Below are 17,666 nucleotides of genomic sequence, written 5' to 3'. Positions count from 1 at the left end.
TCCCTGATTCTCCTTGCAGTCATGCTGTCCTTTCCTCTGTTGTCTCTTCTGTAGCTGTCCATCCCTTCTCTAACCCCTAACTTAGGAAACCCCTGTGTATTCCTACCCTTGTCCTTTATTTCATTCCTTACCTCTCTGCACTGTTGATAATACCACCTTGAAGACCTCATTAGGAGGTACTTGTCTCTCCGCAGCTGCTTCCTCGACACTGAGGAAGACTCACGAATTCTATCTTCTTGGCATAAACTGCTTTCTGAGACCTTTCTTCTGCCTATAAGCATACATTTAGCATGGACTAAAACTATAATCTCAGTGGCTGGCACAGAGGACCCTGTAATAAGGAATGAGTCATGGAAGTACCTACAAAATTTGGTGTAGGACATAGGCAGGTGCAACTGCAAAGAGTCCCTTGCCAATGGTGACCCTTCTGCATCAACATAATTTGGGAACCAAAGGCTTCGTTAAAGTTGCTTGTCTACCTGTGAGGAACTGCACGACTTTAATCAGATAGTGTTTTCCTGCCCCTTGGGTCTTTTGAAATTGTAGATACACAAAACCAGCAGGTTTCAGTGTGAGTTATAATTAGATGCATCTGTTTGTTAGGTTTTTCAGAGAGCAACATAGCGTAGGAGAGGTGTTCACTGCATAATTAATTGCTTCCATTGTGCCTGGGAAAGTTGTAATCTGTTTACATTGGCCTTAAGTGATTCCCAAAGCCTAAATGATTTGAGTAATCTTTTCATATTTAGCCACATTGTTGAGTGAATGATAGATAATACTGTATAGATTTTATCCCTTAGAGCAATTACTGTGGATTTTCTGGTTTTAAAATGGGTGAATTTAATTTGCTAATTTACAATATTGCTTACTGCTTTACAAGAAGTAGCTGAGGTGTTCTGCTTATGCAGAAATGCTGGGCTAGAGGGAATGAGCGGCTTGTGCCTTTGTACAGGATTTTAAATCTTCCTTTTTAAAACACCTTTTGAATAGCATGGCTGGTTATTAGCAAAAAACAAGAAAGCATACTGTGTAACTAAAATTATACTAGTCTCAAAGGACATCCTATGCTAAATCAAAGTGATGAATTGATAACGTTTTCCAATGATGTCCTTTTAAAGTAACACTACCAGAGGACTCAATTCAATGGGTGGTGCTACTTCTGACTCAGGAGCAGCGGTACTCTCTCTCCCACTCCATACTAAGTCAACACATCAGCACACTAGAAGACTTATATTTGTATTAACAGTACCATTCCTGAGGGAAGTAAACCCGTGGGCTCCCTTACTGTAGCCATTCATGTTTATATTTGGTCAGGACAAATACTGGCAGGACATCAGTGCCGTGGCCAGATCCCAGCTCTATAAATGCATTTTGTTTTCATCCAGTTACAGTATAACTTAGCACAAGTCATTGTGACTTTCTTACACAGTGTGTTGTCCTGTACATTAGCACACCTAGATTCAGGAGTAAATGAAATGCTTGATGTCTGAACAGAATATAATCAAGTGCTCTATAAAGGCTCTTGAGGGTCTTGAGAGAAAGGCTTTCTGTCACAGAAAACTGGTAGGTTCTGCTTTCACACACTATTTTAGGATACAACTTTCCATGGCTGTTTTGTTTTTCACATTCATCGGTAGCATATTTTAGCTATCAATTCTGTATAGCTTTTGAAAATCTGATTTAAATCAAAACTAGCATATTCTATATTTAGGTAGATCAAAAGAAGAAGTGATGTTTGAAGAAACAGTTGAATCTTCAATTTCCCTGACATCTTCAAATATTTTTTTTGCCAGTATAAGCACTGTTTATTTACCCAGGAGGGAAGAATTCCTGGTTCGATCAGCAGAGCACTCTATTCAGGTTTTTGGTTCAGCCAGAACAAGCCAATAGTTTATAAAGATGAAAGGATTTAAATGTCCCAAAACCCTTAAAAGGACTTCAGAGATACTACAGGGAGGAGAAAGGTTTTGAAATCTGAGAATATTTTAGTCCCTGATTAAACTAATCCCTGATATATTTTTCTCTAAATCTCTGTGTGATTTAAAGTTAAAAACTGTAAGGGGCACAGCAACTGAGAAACTAGTAAGGTTATTGAGTGACTAGATACCTTCCTGTGCGGAGGAGGACTCTCTTCTGGGTGATGTCTCTCTCATAATGTAATTGAGAGCATGGCATGAGCTTTTCCTAACCTTGTCAACTCAAAAACCAGAACATTATTAAGTTCTATGCATCACCTTGACTGGTTATAACAGATTTGGGTTTGTGCTATAGCAGATGTTTATTTAGGGTAAGTTTGTACCACCCTGAGATCTCAAATAGTTTTTGAGAGATTAGTTCTTTGGGTATCATTTTTCCTTTTAAGGCTTTGGTTGAGAATACACGTGTCTTTATTTTGAAACAGAGTAGATATCTATCTGTTGTGTACCTCCCACAAGTAAGTTTGCAAGCATTCCCTTGCCAAGCAATCCTTGCTGACATATTCTAACAGTATTTAAAACCACATGAGTTTCCAGAGGGTGTGGTGAGGTTCCTGTATAAATATTATTGAGGCATTTGGCTCCACACCTGCAGAAAGCAAAGGTGTGGTGAAATTTGACAGTACTGGCTCAATTCATCATACTGTACTATTATTTCTACATGCTTTGGCTTAGACACTGTAATTAATAAAGGTAGTGCTTGCTCTGCTTCTGCTAAGAAGCGCAACACTTCTGAGAAAGGACTGATCTCTATATCTGAAGAGAGATAGTTTATCTGTTAATGAATACACACACGGTTTTCACATGCACAAGGGTGCAGCTTTCCTTTGAATGACGCAGGTGGTGAGCATTTATAAAGTATCCCAGGCTAACATCAAAAATATGAAAAGTGGCCAGAATTTCTCAATCGTGATACGCAGTACTGCATTGTGAGTAATGACATGGGGCTTGTACGCACTTTAGCCGAAACTTGTGATTTTTCTAAAGAAATCTCTCAAAGGGTGTAGCTGCACGTCAGCTGCGCAACTACTGAATCAGAAAGCTGATTCCTGCTTTGTGTTAATGGGAGTTTCCCAGGCCGCAGTGCTATAGTGCAAGATGTGCCATGTTGTGGGATGAAAAATGTGAATATCAAGTCAATGTATTTTCAAACCGCACTTCTAAGCAGGAGCTCATCCTAAGCAGGAGCCTCGTGCTGATGTGCAAGAGCAGGGTATAGAGGAAGTGCTCTCTTTTAAGAAACCCATTTAAACATTTGCTATTTTTTTCATACAGCACTGCTGCAAATATTCTTGCCTGGTGGAATGACCACGGATTTCACAGGGAGTTGGTATTTTCAGAAGTTTCATCAGGAGAATTTCCCCAATACTTGCTTGTGGTAGTGTACTGGATATCTTAGCTGTTCAATGAGCTGCTCGGCATCTGCTGGCTCTTTGTAATTTTATGCTTTTTAGGCTATCCGTGAGACTGATCTGAACTACCTATTAAAGTGCAGATACAAAGGCAGTAAGCCATTGTCCTGGAACAGAGTAACTCCCAAACAGGGGCTTGGAATGGAATTTCCCCCTCAGACTGACAAGGACCCTGTGTGAGCTGGGGTGTCATTAGCATTATTTGAACATGTCTTATCAATATCTTTGCCACTACAAGATTCTTACATCTTGCCATTTCTTGTGTTCTCTGCCTGTTGCACGAAGGAGCTCAGTCTCTTGAGACCTGACATCCTTTTGCATGGTTCAAGTTAGCAAGCGAGGTCATAACGGTGACCAAGTAGAAATAAATGACATGGTACATGACAGGTAAGACAAGATAATAGCATGTTCCTTTCTGCTCTCAGACAGAATGAGATGGAAAGTTTTGATTTTGTTCCTCAAGCTTTTGTGAGAGATACAGTAGTATGAACCTGCATGGTTTTGAACTGAGGACTTTCTTTTAAAATACCCTGAAGATCATCTGCTCTTCTTTACCACAGCATTTCCAACTCTTTGGAGCTGCCCTTTTCAGTTATGTTTCAGCTGTATGCAGATCTTCATAGCTCCATTATCTTCTGGACTGGTATTTGTGGCTCTTTTAGCTCTTTCAAAGCCAAAAGCAGAACTCTCTTTGTGTAGTTTAAAACTAGAGCAATTGTCCTTTTCAGCTGCTCTAGACTTCTCTTTCTTCTTGATTTGTCTCCTTTCATATTCTGAAGCTTCGGCTTTATCTTCCATGGCTTTCTTTACAACTTTTGCTTCTGTGGTTGCCAATTCCTTGTCCGGGAACATGTACAGACCAAGCCATAGACTAAGGCTAATTTGAACTCAGCAGTACAGAGGCAACATCACGCTAAAGAAACTTAGCAGAGTATGTGTAAGAAGAGGCAGAGCAGTTGCTCTCTGTGGCTGGAAGAATTGGTCTTCACCCCACCTCCTGCAGGTGCAGCTGAGATTCAGCTTGGACTCTGAAGCTGACACAGCCTTACTGCATGCCGGATGATCCCTCTAGGCAGTAGGAGTGGCAACACTACTCCCACTTTTTTCCTTAGTCCTAAACCTTCCTCTCCCTGACATTTCTCCTCTTAGAAACAAGGCTTGACTCCAGCCCTGCCCCCTTCCCTCACTGCCCCAAGGAGCAGATAGATTGCTGAAGGGCAAGGAAGATACAGGAGGCTATGGTGAGGGTAGGGATAGTCAGTGTCTTGGGGGAAGTGAGCTACTGGATAGTAATGAAACTGTCTCAGACAGAATTCTGTTTGACAGCAGAAAGGAACATGATATCATCTTGTCTTACCTGTCATGTATCATGTCATTAATTTCTACTTGGTCATTATTATGAAAAGCTTGCTAACTTGAACCATGTGAAAGGATGTTAGGTCTCGAGGTGCCCAAGGGAGATGGGGCAGAATGAACGAGAAAAGAAGAAAAGAGGAAAGAAGAACTGCTCTTACACACAGCCTTGTGAAGTTTAATGATTCCTCCTCCTCCCCCTTTATTCACGTTTAGTTCCTATATCTATGCCTTTTTTACAGGGATGAATCTGACACCTCGCTATTCTCCCTCAGGACCTCTTATCAGATCCACAACACTGGAATTTTACCTGTGTGACTAAGAAGTCAGCCTTCCAGTGTAAGGATTTCCTTGTCTCTAAGGTGCCACAAATAGAAGTTCACTGTTTGCCTGCACTGATTTTAGACTGTGGGTTGCTATTGCTAGCATTTAGAAAAATTAGAAAAATGCTGTCTGAGTTGAAAAAAATCAAAGCTCATAATTAGTTTGGAATCTCTTTTTTTTTCCAGGAGTAGCCTGCAATTGTGAGTTCTTAGGTCACAGGATGGTTAAGACTGTATAGTATTAATGTCTTTACCTTGTGATGTTTAAAGAGTATAAAGTGAAGAAAGGGAGGCCAGGTACAAATGATAGCCCATTGATATCCACATAAAAGAGAGACAAAATATAAATTATGGGACTGGGACTGAAAACATGTAGCATGAAGCTACCTATGCATTATCTCACCGTTGCTCCTTAGCATTGACTATCTTAGGAATTTGCTGTTCACAAAGTGACTAAGCACTGCTTGAGATTTACAGAGATAAATCTTTGGCTCCAAGAGCATGAAAAGTGATGAAAGACACTGAGAGCTCTGTGGGCTAACCATAGGAGAATCAAGGTTGAAGAAACTTGTGGGAGTCATTCTCACATGTGGCCAACTCTCATTGAGTGAGAGAAAAGCTAAGCTGGCTGAATGGCTTATACTACTTCTACATTAGCAAGGTTTGGATTCATGTTTAAAAAGAAATTAATCAGAACATTGTGGATTCTCCACCCTTGCAGATATGCAACATCTGACTGGGAAAGGCCCTGAGCAGCCTGGTATATATATCAGAAGCTAGGACCCGATGACTATCAGCTGCCCATTCCAACTGAAGTTACTCTCTGACTGTGTGAACTTCAGGAGTTTTACAAGTAACTGACTTTTTTCAACTGAACAATATTACTTGCATTTTTATGTAAGTAATTAGAAGAATTAGGACTGGAATAAATAGTAGGGCCCTAGGGTCAAATTCTGTCATCTCTGTGGAAATTCATTACGTGAATTACCTTCCCATCGTAAGACTGCAAGTGTGGTCTTGTATCTGCAAAACTTACTGATTCTTTGAATTAGTTGTGTCTCTACACCTGTGAAATTACAAACGTGCATGGAGTGTGGTGGTAAAGCAGTAAAAGCCTCTTATGACAGGTCCTAAAGATGTAAGCCTGAGCCTTCTTCCATACTTCTGCTGAAAGACGTACTGAGGGTAAAAGAAAGGGTAATCCATCTGTACTTTGTGACACAGCAGAGAGCCAAAGTCTCTGGGACATGGTTCCAATTAATTTGCTTATTTGGGGATGGAGAGAAAAAGTTGTAACCTTCTCTGTTGGCACAAAGGAGAGGACTTCTTCCATGTAGGGTGATGGAGGTCTGTTATCTGCCACCCAACTTGGGGCTATATCCAGACTTGTCCTTAAGAAGCCTATTCTTTAGGTCAGACCTGCTCTTACAGAAGCTACAGTGCCTCAGGTGCGGAAGGCTGTTGAAGTTTTTAGCTGTTAGACAAATATTTATCTGCCTGAGATTTGAGGATGCCAGCATCCATTCATTAGTGAGTTGGTGATTTGCCAAGTCCCAGAACAGTTTCAAAGCCTTCACTCTCTGAAAACAAAGGACTGAGAAAGCATGAGGCTGGTTTGGTTTGGTATTTTTCATTTGTGTACTAGAGATGGATGGACTGCACAGCTGGTTAAGCAGGTGACTGCTGAGGAGAAGATGTGACTACTCATTTTGTGCTGATGGGAGAAGTCAGCAGAAATCAGGAAGCAGCACTGAATCTGTCTACGTGCAGGAGCAGATATATTTCTTTGTATCTTCCATTTGTGAAGAAGTAGCTTTTAATTGATAAGAACTACAACAACCAAGAAATAGTGCAGTTTTAGAACAAAGCTACTGAAAAGTAAGTCTCCTGATGATTTTAAGTGCCCTATTTCCATGACCACATCAACAGAAACTCCAGGACAAAAGTAAACAGATTAGCTCTCTTGTGATAAATTCCCCCATTTGACATCTCCTGACCAGCAATCGACAAATATACAGGAAAGTAAAGGAAATTATTTGAACTATTTGTGCACCAATGTAGGTAGTATCATGTTACTTTCTTTCTTTTGCAAGATAGTATTTGCTACCAGCAAGCTATGCTCTCAAGGTCCTGCCAAAATATGTGTTATCTTGGAATTAAAACAAGTAGAACATTCCATCACAGACCACCTAGCTCTGGTGCCATGCTGTGCATACTGGAGTCAGGAAATAACACATCTTTCTTACAGTAACTTAATCCCTAAAAACCTTTCACTCTCCTGGTACTTCTCTGTGACAGTTCTCGCAGATCTGTTTCCTTTCTTGCTTCAGTGACAAAGGGAAGAATAATTTGTTAGCGGGAAACTACAACTTGCCATAACCATGGCTTCTCTTAGCATGATTATTCTCTTCAGTTACAAAGTAAGAGCCTATAAAGCTTTATAAACATCACAAAGATAGTTAGAAAATTCCTTCCCATTTCCCATTCACATGTGTTCCCTAAGGCAGTCCTGTGTCTCAGAAGGATGTAGATTCGGCACATATGCAGCTGCCTTCCAAAGTGCTTATCAGCTCTGTTTTAGAGAGACTGAATGAGTTGTGGTTTGTGCTGGAAGTGTTATATCTGACTAGTTTGAATTGCATGCATGAGGTTATATGGGTCCTGATATGGTCCTGTTATATGGATCCCTTCCTGCAGAAAAATTGGTCTCAACATTGTATCTTCACCAAGATTTAGGACCGATTCTCATTCCTCATCTCTCTGTAAGCAATGAACCAACTCTGACAAAATCATAGAATAAGTCAAGTTGGAAGGGACCCATATGGATTATCAAGTCCAACTCCCTGATCCTCATAGGACTATCTAAAATTAAACCATATGATTAAGAGCATTGTCCAGACATCCCTTGAACTCTGACAGGCTTGGTGCCATGACCTCTTCCCTGGGGACCCTGTTCCAGTGACTCACCACCATCTCAGGGAAGAACCTTTTCCTAATGTCCAAACTGAGCTTTCTCTGACTCAGTTTTGTTCCAGAACAACCAGCCACTGGAACAACCTCCCCAGGGAAGTAGTGAATTCCCCAGCAATGGACACTTTTAAGGTTCAGCTGGGCAGCGTGCTGGGACATTTTGTCTAGACTTTGCTTTTGCCAAGAAAGCTTGGACCGGATGATGCTTGAGGTCCCATCCAAACTGCTGTTCTATGAGTTTATGATCTCCTTGTGTCCTCTCAGTGGTCACCAGAGAGAGGTGATCAGCACCTCCCCTTTTACTTCCCCCTTTGGAGAAGTTGTAGACTGTGATGTGATCACCGCTCGGCCTTCTCTTCTCCCACCTGAACAAACCAAGAAACCTCAGATGCTCCTTCTTATATTGAGGTACCCAAAACTACACACAGTAATTTAGGTGGGGGTAACACTAGTGCAATGTAGAGTGTGACAGTTACCTCCCTTGACTGGCAATGCTGTGATTCACCCCAGGGCATGGCTGGCCATTTTGGCTGCCAGGGCACACTGTTGGCTCATATTGAACTTGCTACCAACCCACCCCCCCAGATTTCTTTTTGTAGGACTGCTTTCCAGCCTCTTTTCCTTCAGCTTATATGTTCAATCAGGATTACCCCATCTTGAGTGCACTTGAAATACTCCAAATGAAATGCATGTGCTTAAACATGTTTTTATTATGATCAAAGGAACAACAGAGTACATCTGCAAGACCCTTTACATATGGATACATGGAACACAATTTGAATAGGAAAATGCCATATTTGGTCATGACGATAGAGCCAAAAAAGATTTAAGGAGAAATATGAATTACAAGACTTATGTAATGCATCTTTGGAAAGGGAGGAAGAGCCTTGCAGTATCAGGAACATGAAGAGGAAGCAATTGCTGTGTCACAGTAAGAATGGAGTAGGAATGGTTGGTGCTAGTTTAGAGTTTAATCTGGGTGCTTTTGAGTGACTAGTTCCAGAGGAGTCGCAATGAAGCCTGGCCATAGAGAAACCTGGCTTAGTTAGAATGCTACATTTTATCTTTTTTCTCCATAAAAGTTCTGCTGACAAATTGTGACTGTGTTGTTTCAGTGTGATGATTTGGCTCTACTACTGTTAACTTGCACCACAAACATCTCTGTTCATGCTCATTCTTTCTTTGGGTCCAAATTTCATTCACTTAACTCTTCATCTATGAGTAAATAATATTACTTGAAGAAAGGAAAGCCAAAGGGCCTCTGTTTTCTTGGCATAATTTCTCTGATTTAGCTTTTTTCTTAATAAAGAGGAGCCTCTGGTTTCAGAAAATATGGATGAAAGACAGAGTATGCATTTCTTTTTACCCTTGATACTGCAGTGCTTTGGGTCTTGCTGTGAGGGACAGAAATTCTTTCAGCTTTCTTTGCTTTAAGGGGAAAAGCATCTGCCAAAGAAGAGGATGCTGTTTGTTGGGTTGTGCTTGATCAAGAAGAGGAAAGGGTGGTCAGCCCTAAACTCTTCAGAGTCACTTGCAACCTCTGTGCCAGCTCCTGATGAGCCTACCACCTCACTGCCTGCTTCATAGATTTCTACAAATGCCTCATGGACAGCTTCAGACATCTTCAGGTTCTCTGCTGCAGAGACGCCAGAGAGATTGGCTGATGAGCTGAACAGGTCAGTTATACCCAAGGCCACTAAGACAGCTGTGAGGTTGTATTTTTCCTCAATCTTCACACGTGGGAGGAACACTTTTATTTTCCTCTCTTCCATTAAATCAGAACTGGTCCACTCCGTAAGTTTTTCAAAGGTGATTGCATTCTCAAGCTGCAAGGAGACAAGGAAATGAGGTCTCTGGGATGAGAGCACAACTTCCTTTGTGACAATGCAGTACCAGTGGTGGATTTTTTCTTTATAAACTGACTATTCTTAGCATGGCATATTTCTAGGTATATACAGATTAACGTATCTAAGAGAGAAAAGCAAACTATGGCTTTTTGTTCTTTGTCCTGCTTTCCTGTTTTCTATTTTTAATAGTCTCACTGTCAATTAATTTTATTAATGAGATGGCTACTCAGCAAATTTCACCTAAAGCTCTTCCCTGCTTATCTTCTTTTCTTGTGAAACATATTCTGAAGATCATTCTGTGCCTTTGAATTGTAAGCTCTAGCTACATTAAAGGCCTTCAAGTAACCAGGTGTTAATAGAAACCAGTCGCTAATAAGTGAACTATCATTTATTACTGAGGCATTTAGCTTTGCTCAAAGGCCTCTTCATTTTTATAATTCAACCTCTTTGAATTACTGTACAAGCATTTCAATACACTCTCATTTATTACATAACTTTTCATATTCAGACTATGACCCTGCTAATGACAATAACCTGTGCCCGTATTCTGTTCATATCAACAACAGTGTGTCATATACATTTTACTTTCTGAAATTGCTTTAATCATTCCAGTACCTCTCATATTCAGTATTTAGATAGTTTTATTTTTGAAGGTATGAAGGAAGCATGTTGAGCACTGCCAAACCAAACAGTAATTGCAACTCGTAAAGCTAACATGAACCTCCCAGGATGCTCCATAGCATGCAGGAATACAGATATCAAAACCTTTGGAGTTCAAGCTGCTGGAGTAGCAGCTGCTTAGCTGAGAAGAATCTGTTCTTCAGTGGCCAATAATTAACCCACTAAAGTAATTCCTTAAGCCCTCCATGCTCAGCACAAACTATTGCAGGACAGTTGAGACAACTGCATGCTTCTATGCAACAATCCCATGCTGCTAGTGTTCAGAACTGTTCTGGTGAAGTGTTTAGTATAGCTTTATTGTGAAGAGCCTAAATCTCACTGTGTTTAAGGTTTTATGACACTCAACTGCCAGGGCCATACCTGCTCCAAGCCAGAGACTTCATCAGGCAACAGAACCAGCATGCTCAGCTGCCCACTGGCATACGGAAGCTCCAGGATCTTAATTTTCTCAGAAGCCACCACTGCCACTTTAAATGAACCAAACTGATACATCATCTGCACGGGTCTGGTTTTTTGCTGCAAAACAAAACAATATAGTTTTCACAAAGGTTATTCTTAGAATGTAGAAATAGCCACTTATGATTAAAGCTACTGATTGCTCTTGTTCAGGAAGATTGTATAACAGCTTGTCTACTCTCTTAATAAATTCTAGAAGACACCTCTAAGGTGATGTATCTCCACGTACCTCAGTAATTCTGAAAGGCACTGCCTGGGTTTCTTCAGCCTTAAATGCTTTCTCCCACAATCCTTTGAAGTAAATGGCATTGACAAGGACCATTTCAGTCTGGGGATCCACAGAGCTCGGTTGAAGGATATTTTTGATCATTCCTTTAAGAAGGCATGGGAAAAGAGACATGTATATGACACATCTGTGTATAATACATCTTACTTGGCAATCACAATGTTAAATGAAGGGTAAAGAATTTGTAGGGAAGAGGGTATAGGGCAGCTGTAATCTTGTACTTCTGAGGTTGATTTGTTTGCTGCTGTTGGCAATAGCTGTTGTTTCCTCTCTCTGTAAAGAATTATAATGGAAGATACTAACACCCAGAGGTTTACTTGTTAGAAAATGAGTAAAACTGTATATTTTGTGACAATGGGAAGAACTATTGGAATCGTTTATCCCAGGATGGTCTCCAACCTAAACAGTAGATACAAATACTTCTTGTTTCAAACCAAAGTTGAAATGACATGACTGTATAAAGAAGGTAGCAGGAAAGGAAGAAACCAGAATTTCACTCTACTTTCTTCTTATACTTGTTCTTTTTTATTCTGCTGTCCTCATGAACACAGCAAGCTCTTCCCTCAGTCCTTTCCCACTACTAGCTTAATTATGGCCTGGTTTTCTGCTTCAAAGTGTGATACCATACCAGAGGTCGTGTGATTGTGAATATTATCATTCCAGCTAAAATTCAGCATCTTTTATCTGTGTTTGCTGATATAAAGAGTCCTCTAAAAAAGAGGTGTTTCTGAGGGGGAAAAAAAAGCACCAAAACGTTAAATGATAGTTCCTTATCTGGGAACTGAGCTATTATCCAGGAGGACAGAGGGAGATGTTTAGGGGGTTTTGTCTCCTGACAAAGCATTCTCATATGCTGCTCAAACATGGTGATAGAAGGGAAAATACCTATGCTGATACTTGGCTTGCTCTTACCGTTAGTCTGGTTTTCAACCCAAGAATTGATGAGCTCTCTGGCTTGATCTGCAGCTGTTTGAAAGCTGACAGTTTCCAAGCCTCCATTATATAGTTCCTTCACACATTGTAAGTATTCCTTCAAAGGAAGAGTAAAGCAGTTTTTAGATCAGAATGTCAAAGCATTTTGCAAAAGCGAAATACAAGACTGAAATTAAGGTATATGAATAATATGCTTATTAAAGCTAATCAGTAAGACATGATTCTAGTTCTAAAGCCTCTTAAGATCTGATATTCATCGCTTCAAGCAAGAGTATATGCTCACATGGTTAAAAATGTTCTCCAGAACTGAGCTCGATCAAAGATGGAATTAATTTCAGTTGAAATATGGGGGTTTATTCATTTTGCCAGCTTTTAAACTTATTTTGCAATGGTATTTTCCTCTAATTTCAAATTAAGTGCTCCTTTCAAAGGGAAAACTTGAAATATTTTTGAGAACCTGAAGTTATTTTTCAGGTTTGTTGAGACAAAGGTTGGCGTTAACTCTTTCCAACTAAAGTTACCTTTATTAATTATCATTTGACAGGATTGGATCATGATTGTACTTTGCACAAACATCTTTTTAGTGAGGCATGTGTTTTTTTAAGACTGTAGAGGGTTAGGGCTGTGATAGAGAGGTTGCGAATCCTGCCTTCCATACAGAAGAAAATTTCTTTAGCAGAACCTAAACTAACTGTGCTTTTGCATTACAGAACGGTACAGCTTTGACACAGAAATAAATACACTCAGATCAGATCTTAGAGCAACTCACCGGTAGGATTGGGTATGACTCTTCAGCATAAAGTCTACTGGCAAGGTTGAGTGAATAATTGTCTTTTGGTTGGGTGATTTGAGTGAACACGGTTTTAAGTGAATTGTGGACACTGAGAGATGAGCCGCACTGAAAGGATACATTAATACAAATAAAAAGATAGATTGTTATTCTAGTTTTAGTACCTAGAATATTTTTTATACTATATAAGTAGAGTAGTTCAGACACTTCTGCTTACAAAACTGTTGTTCATCCTGTACATCTTGTTGCTATAACTGATATATTTTTTCTAATGTGTAAAATTCTGTGCTGTTTTTATACTGTAATTTCCTCATACTTCTCTCAGGGGAACTTTTAATTGCCTGCTACATTATCTAGCTCCAGCAGATCAGATAGGCTTTTCTTCATTCACCACCAGTCCCATTTAACCAGTAGCATCCAGCTACCTTGTCTATACATGCAAAAATCTATAATTTTCCTTATATGCTCGATATTACGGTGCTGGGTTTCATCCTATGCCTGTTCTGAATCCTCTCTTACCTCCTTTCTCTCTCTATTCATATGAACAAAGTGTTCTCCCAAACTGGGGGATGCAGAACGCCAGCTGCTCATCAGAGAGGTATTGGAACTGCAAGAGACTGTTTTATCTGCTATATTTTGCTCACAGGAGAAAGTGACATAGAGAAAGAGATGAAATTATTTCTGTACCTGAGGTTTAACAGTGTCTCCAAACCCTGTGATTTTATCAAAGTGAACAACCTGTAATTGAAAATAACAGTAGTTGAAATAACAAGTATGACAAAAATGAAAGTTATGCAACTAAGATTAATTCATGATTCTTGAAGGAAACCTCTTAGCTAACTGTGAATCTGGGTGACTCAAGAGGTGCAATCCATCTGCAACCTCTGTGAATAGCTGGGCCTACTGTTCCCTGTTTAGATGATCTCTTTTTCTGTTGAACATCTATAAATCACTTTCAGTGTGTGCCATTAATAATACTAACTTTTTTCCAGGTAACAAGCCAGGCAATCTCTGTGAAGAGAGCTATAGGAAACTCATGTGAAATATTTTGCAGTTTGAACACATGTTCTGGCTCTTCTCTGGAGATTTTATCTGCTCTCCTTACTCCATACAAAGGACACTAGAATGTATTATTCTCTTTGAGAATGCTACAGCTAACAATGATAAAATTTAAATCCAGTTTCAAGATTTCTGGCTAATTCATTTGTTTAACACTATGGGAGTTAGAGGTGGCCGCAGCTTTTGATAAGTCTGGATCCAGATTTTTTAGTCTCTGGGCTATGCAAGGGATGTTGTCATAATTTATTGCTATGGCTCTATTGAGCTGCAAGAAGGTTGAAGTCTTTCACTGAGACCTCACCTGATATATTTGAGCCCTGGTGTTTTCTCTTGCACCTAGGTAGACCATGGACAGAGCTGAAATGACGCTCAGGGGAGAGTAGAAGATGTTCTTGTTGACATGCTGGACTCTCAGCTCCCTGAATACATCAATACAAAATTCTGTGCTTGCTGCACCGATGGATCCCATTGTGAAACCAGTATTGCCTAAAGCAAACAGCAGAAGTACAATGACGATGTAAGGACAGAATACTGTACAAACACAGCACAATGCACTTTAATAATAGCTTTCAGTCAATGAAAGTAGTTTTGAAGTCATTCTGTGGTAACATGCCTATTGCTATGCTCATTTCTCATACATGTTAAAAAATCCATACTCATAAATCTCTTTCTGTCACATTGTATTCAGTTGCTTTATTGGCAGTACAGTTCCTTGGCGGTCTAAAATCTGTATGTGATTTATGCTTACCTTTTTAAAGCAGCCAAACAACAATTGCCTGTTCTTATTTTCATTCAGTGAAGGCTAGAATTCCTTGGTACTCTGTAGTACCTTACCTTGATGAAAACAAGAAAATATGATCTGTCTTTGATAGACTTGCAAAGCTGTAAATTTCAAGTGCAAATTTCAGATGATTTACTCTAGGTTTGGACAGTTACAAATAAAAGCAGAGGCTGGTTGATGTTTTTGTTTTCTAAAAACACACAAATGCAGTAAAATATCTATTTTTTGCACAGTACTTCCAGTCAGTAGATCTTCAAAGGCTTGTATCTTTACCCTTGTTTTAATAGTGGAAGCATGGACAGGCAATATAATTTGTCTAAGGCCACCTAATCTGGGAGAGGGACTGATGCACAGAATTAATATTCCACCATATTGTGCTTTCAGATATAGCTTGCTTTGCCTGAATGCATTTATATATACTACAGTATAAACTTTCTGAGAAATTAAATTTTGTTAGTGACATTCAAATAAAATAGAAATGCAGACATGATAAAATAGCAATGCCTACTGTAATACAGCACTGTTAAATGAACACTTGTTTTTGCGTAGACCAGCAAAATTTTGTATTTGTTTCTGTCTGAGGTTTCTAGAAGTGCTGGACAGTGTAAGTCCTCTGTGGCAACTGTGCTTATATAACAGTCTAGGTCAGCGTGGATCTAGTTTCTTTCCTGTGATTTATGGAAATTGTGAAAGTTTGATATCTTTTAAAATTCAGCCCTTTATGTAGGTGCTTAATGCTGGGATCTCAGGTTTGCTTTTGGAGCATAAAACTCTACCAAGGTTTTTAGTGACCATGTTCATGGGTATAAATGTACACTGTCACAGAAATTTGTCTTATTTTCCTTTCTGTATACAAGTTCACATTTATAGATTGTGGTAGAAACATAAATCTGTACACCCACACAGCTTTTACCTTGTCTAGTATTCACCAGCTTTGTTTTCCAGAGATGCAATAGTTAGCAAACTTTCACGCTAAACTAAACCTAGTATATTTACTAAATGCCACAATTTTGCTCTCAGTGGACTTCGTTGAACCAGAGGTCAATCAAGCAAATTTATTCTTGGTTGTCAAAAATTAAATTTAAAAGATACTGAACGGGAGGGTAAACTGCTCTGAAATAAGGTATTTTAAGCATAAAATAATAAGCACAAAGAATAAACTTGTAAAAAGTTGTCTGAAAACAAATACTCAGGTTTTACATATAATAAAATTGCATAAACACAGGTGAGAAGACTTTTAGAGAATATCATGTAAATATTCAGTCCTTGCAGATACCAAAGATAATACAATAATTGCTCTCTCCTTAAATTTAGGCATAAAAACGGAATAATATAGTGAGAAGGTAAGTTTTCCTAGAGAAATGCTTACCTTTTGAGCTTCAGCACCAAAGGCAATACAGCTTTCTAGCTGTATGTACAGACCGGCTGAGCCCTTGGGAATTTATACAATTCTGAATTGTGACCTACCCGTTGCTGCTCTTCATAACCTTTGACACCATACAAATAATTTAATGGGATTAGGTCAGATTTTAGTTTCAATGGGCCCCTTTTTGATTGAAGGGATAGTAAATACTAGGTTTTTATTCCATATAACAATGTGTTCTCCAAGAGTACATCAGGATTTGTGGATTGAAGAGCAGGAAACAATGCTCATGTTCCTTTAAGCTTCACTTGTAACTAGGTACTGGCATGTTAGTGAAAACAAAAACTGTGAAAACCTTGGTGATAGAAAATATAATCAGTAGTTACTAGTCAGTCTGTCAAATTGTTATTATGGTTGTGTTAACTGATCAAAACTCTCTTTCAACTGATCCTTTTTGAATGTGAAAAGTGCAGCTGAGCCATGTTAGACAAAAGGTAAGAGCAGGACTTGGCCTATTATTCTACTGACAAATAAAGAAGGGTGCCTGTAAGAAAACCAGTTGAGATGAAAGTCAAAAGCAGGCAAATTTCTTTGAAAAGTTGGGATATTTAAGAAAGATCTTTTGATGAGTGTGAAGGTTTCATAGCAAACTATTTTGTTCTCAGGGAGTAATAGCAAAACAAAGCCTCAAAGAAAAAAAAATAATCACTTCCAAATATGTTTGTAGTATGCACTTGCAATGTATATCTCTGATCTTCCATGGGTTACTTAATAGCCCAGCAGATGACAGAGGAATTGTGAAATCCAGATAAAAGAGTGTTCATGGTCTGTAGGACAATCATAATATACAATAGCAAATATATTTGAGTTATAAAAGCATTTGCTCTGTATAAAAGCTATTGTGCTGTGTTGAAATGATAGAATGGACAAACAGTGAAGAAACCATTCTGACCTCTGTAAAGTACTGTGTGATTTAAAATAAGGCAGTGGGATTCCAAAGTCAGTGCAACATAATTCTTCAGAACATAGGGACATGACTGTGATTTCTGTTAAGGAGAAGAGGTAGGCTCCTGTACTACTGTCAAAAGCTTAAACACTGCAATTTTCGTTGCCACAGTCTGATTCCTTTTGTGAAAATAAATGTACCATAGAAACCTACATTCTCTTTGATGAGTTGTTGTCTCCAAGGCAGTCTGAGGACTTAAGCAAGACAAGATTGTACTGGAAGTATTTTTTTTTTTGTTAGGTCTGTACTCCACAGATGTCAGCCAAGTGTTTTGGTTCGATTTTGTTTGGTGTTTTTTGTTTTCCCACAGATAGGCTGACAGATATGTATCTATACTTAAGCACAGAATAATACTTCTCTTTTTCTCGTTTTTCTTAAAGTCAAGCCTACTGCTTGCACTGTTTCAGCCTTTAACAAAGCTTAAAGATCT

The 17,666-nt window shown here is 39.2% G+C and overlaps 2 protein-coding genes across 3 annotated transcripts in view; both read right to left on the bottom strand.

The window, feature by feature from the left end:
* The window catches only part of LOC133267209 (heterochromatin-associated protein MENT-like), a 29,358-nt gene extending 20,472 nt beyond the window's left edge, over window positions 1-8,886 (bottom strand). The window contains exon 1 of the mRNA XM_061449327.1: window positions 8,882-8,886. The gene's annotated coding sequence lies outside the window, so the exon portion shown is untranslated. The remainder of the gene's footprint in view (window positions 1-8,881) is intronic.
* A 240-nt stretch (window positions 8,887-9,126) lies between these two features.
* LOC133267214 (ovalbumin-like) lies at window positions 9,127-16,557 on the bottom strand. Of its 2 annotated transcripts, XM_061449333.1 has the most exons (8): window positions 16,237-16,557; window positions 14,388-14,572; window positions 13,715-13,765; window positions 13,007-13,135; window positions 12,217-12,334; window positions 11,248-11,390; window positions 10,923-11,078; window positions 9,127-9,860 (listed from the first exon to the last, which is right to left on the bottom strand). In XM_061449333.1, the coding sequence occupies exons 2-8, from the start codon at window positions 14,553-14,555 to the stop codon at window positions 9,465-9,467; spliced, it is 1,161 nt and encodes a 386-aa protein (XP_061305317.1). In that variant the 5' UTR covers window positions 14,556-14,572; window positions 16,237-16,557; the 3' UTR covers window positions 9,127-9,464. The 2 variants fall into 2 exon arrangements, with proteins under 2 accessions (XP_061305317.1, XP_061305318.1); XM_061449334.1 differs by lacking the exon at window positions 16,237-16,557 and having other exon boundaries at window positions 14,388-15,831.
* Between the last annotated feature and the right edge of the window lie 1,109 nt (window positions 16,558-17,666).

Source organism: Pezoporus flaviventris, unplaced genomic scaffold (assembly GCF_033815535.1).
Source record: "Pezoporus flaviventris isolate CSIRO_AGI_PZ_B2104156 unplaced genomic scaffold, CSIRO_AGI_Pfla_v1 ptg000007l, whole genome shotgun sequence".
Lineage (NCBI taxonomy): Eukaryota > Metazoa > Chordata > Aves > Psittaciformes > Psittacidae > Pezoporus > Pezoporus flaviventris.
The sequence above is the reverse complement of the archived record's forward strand: the minus strand, read 5'-3'. Positions and strand labels throughout refer to the sequence as shown.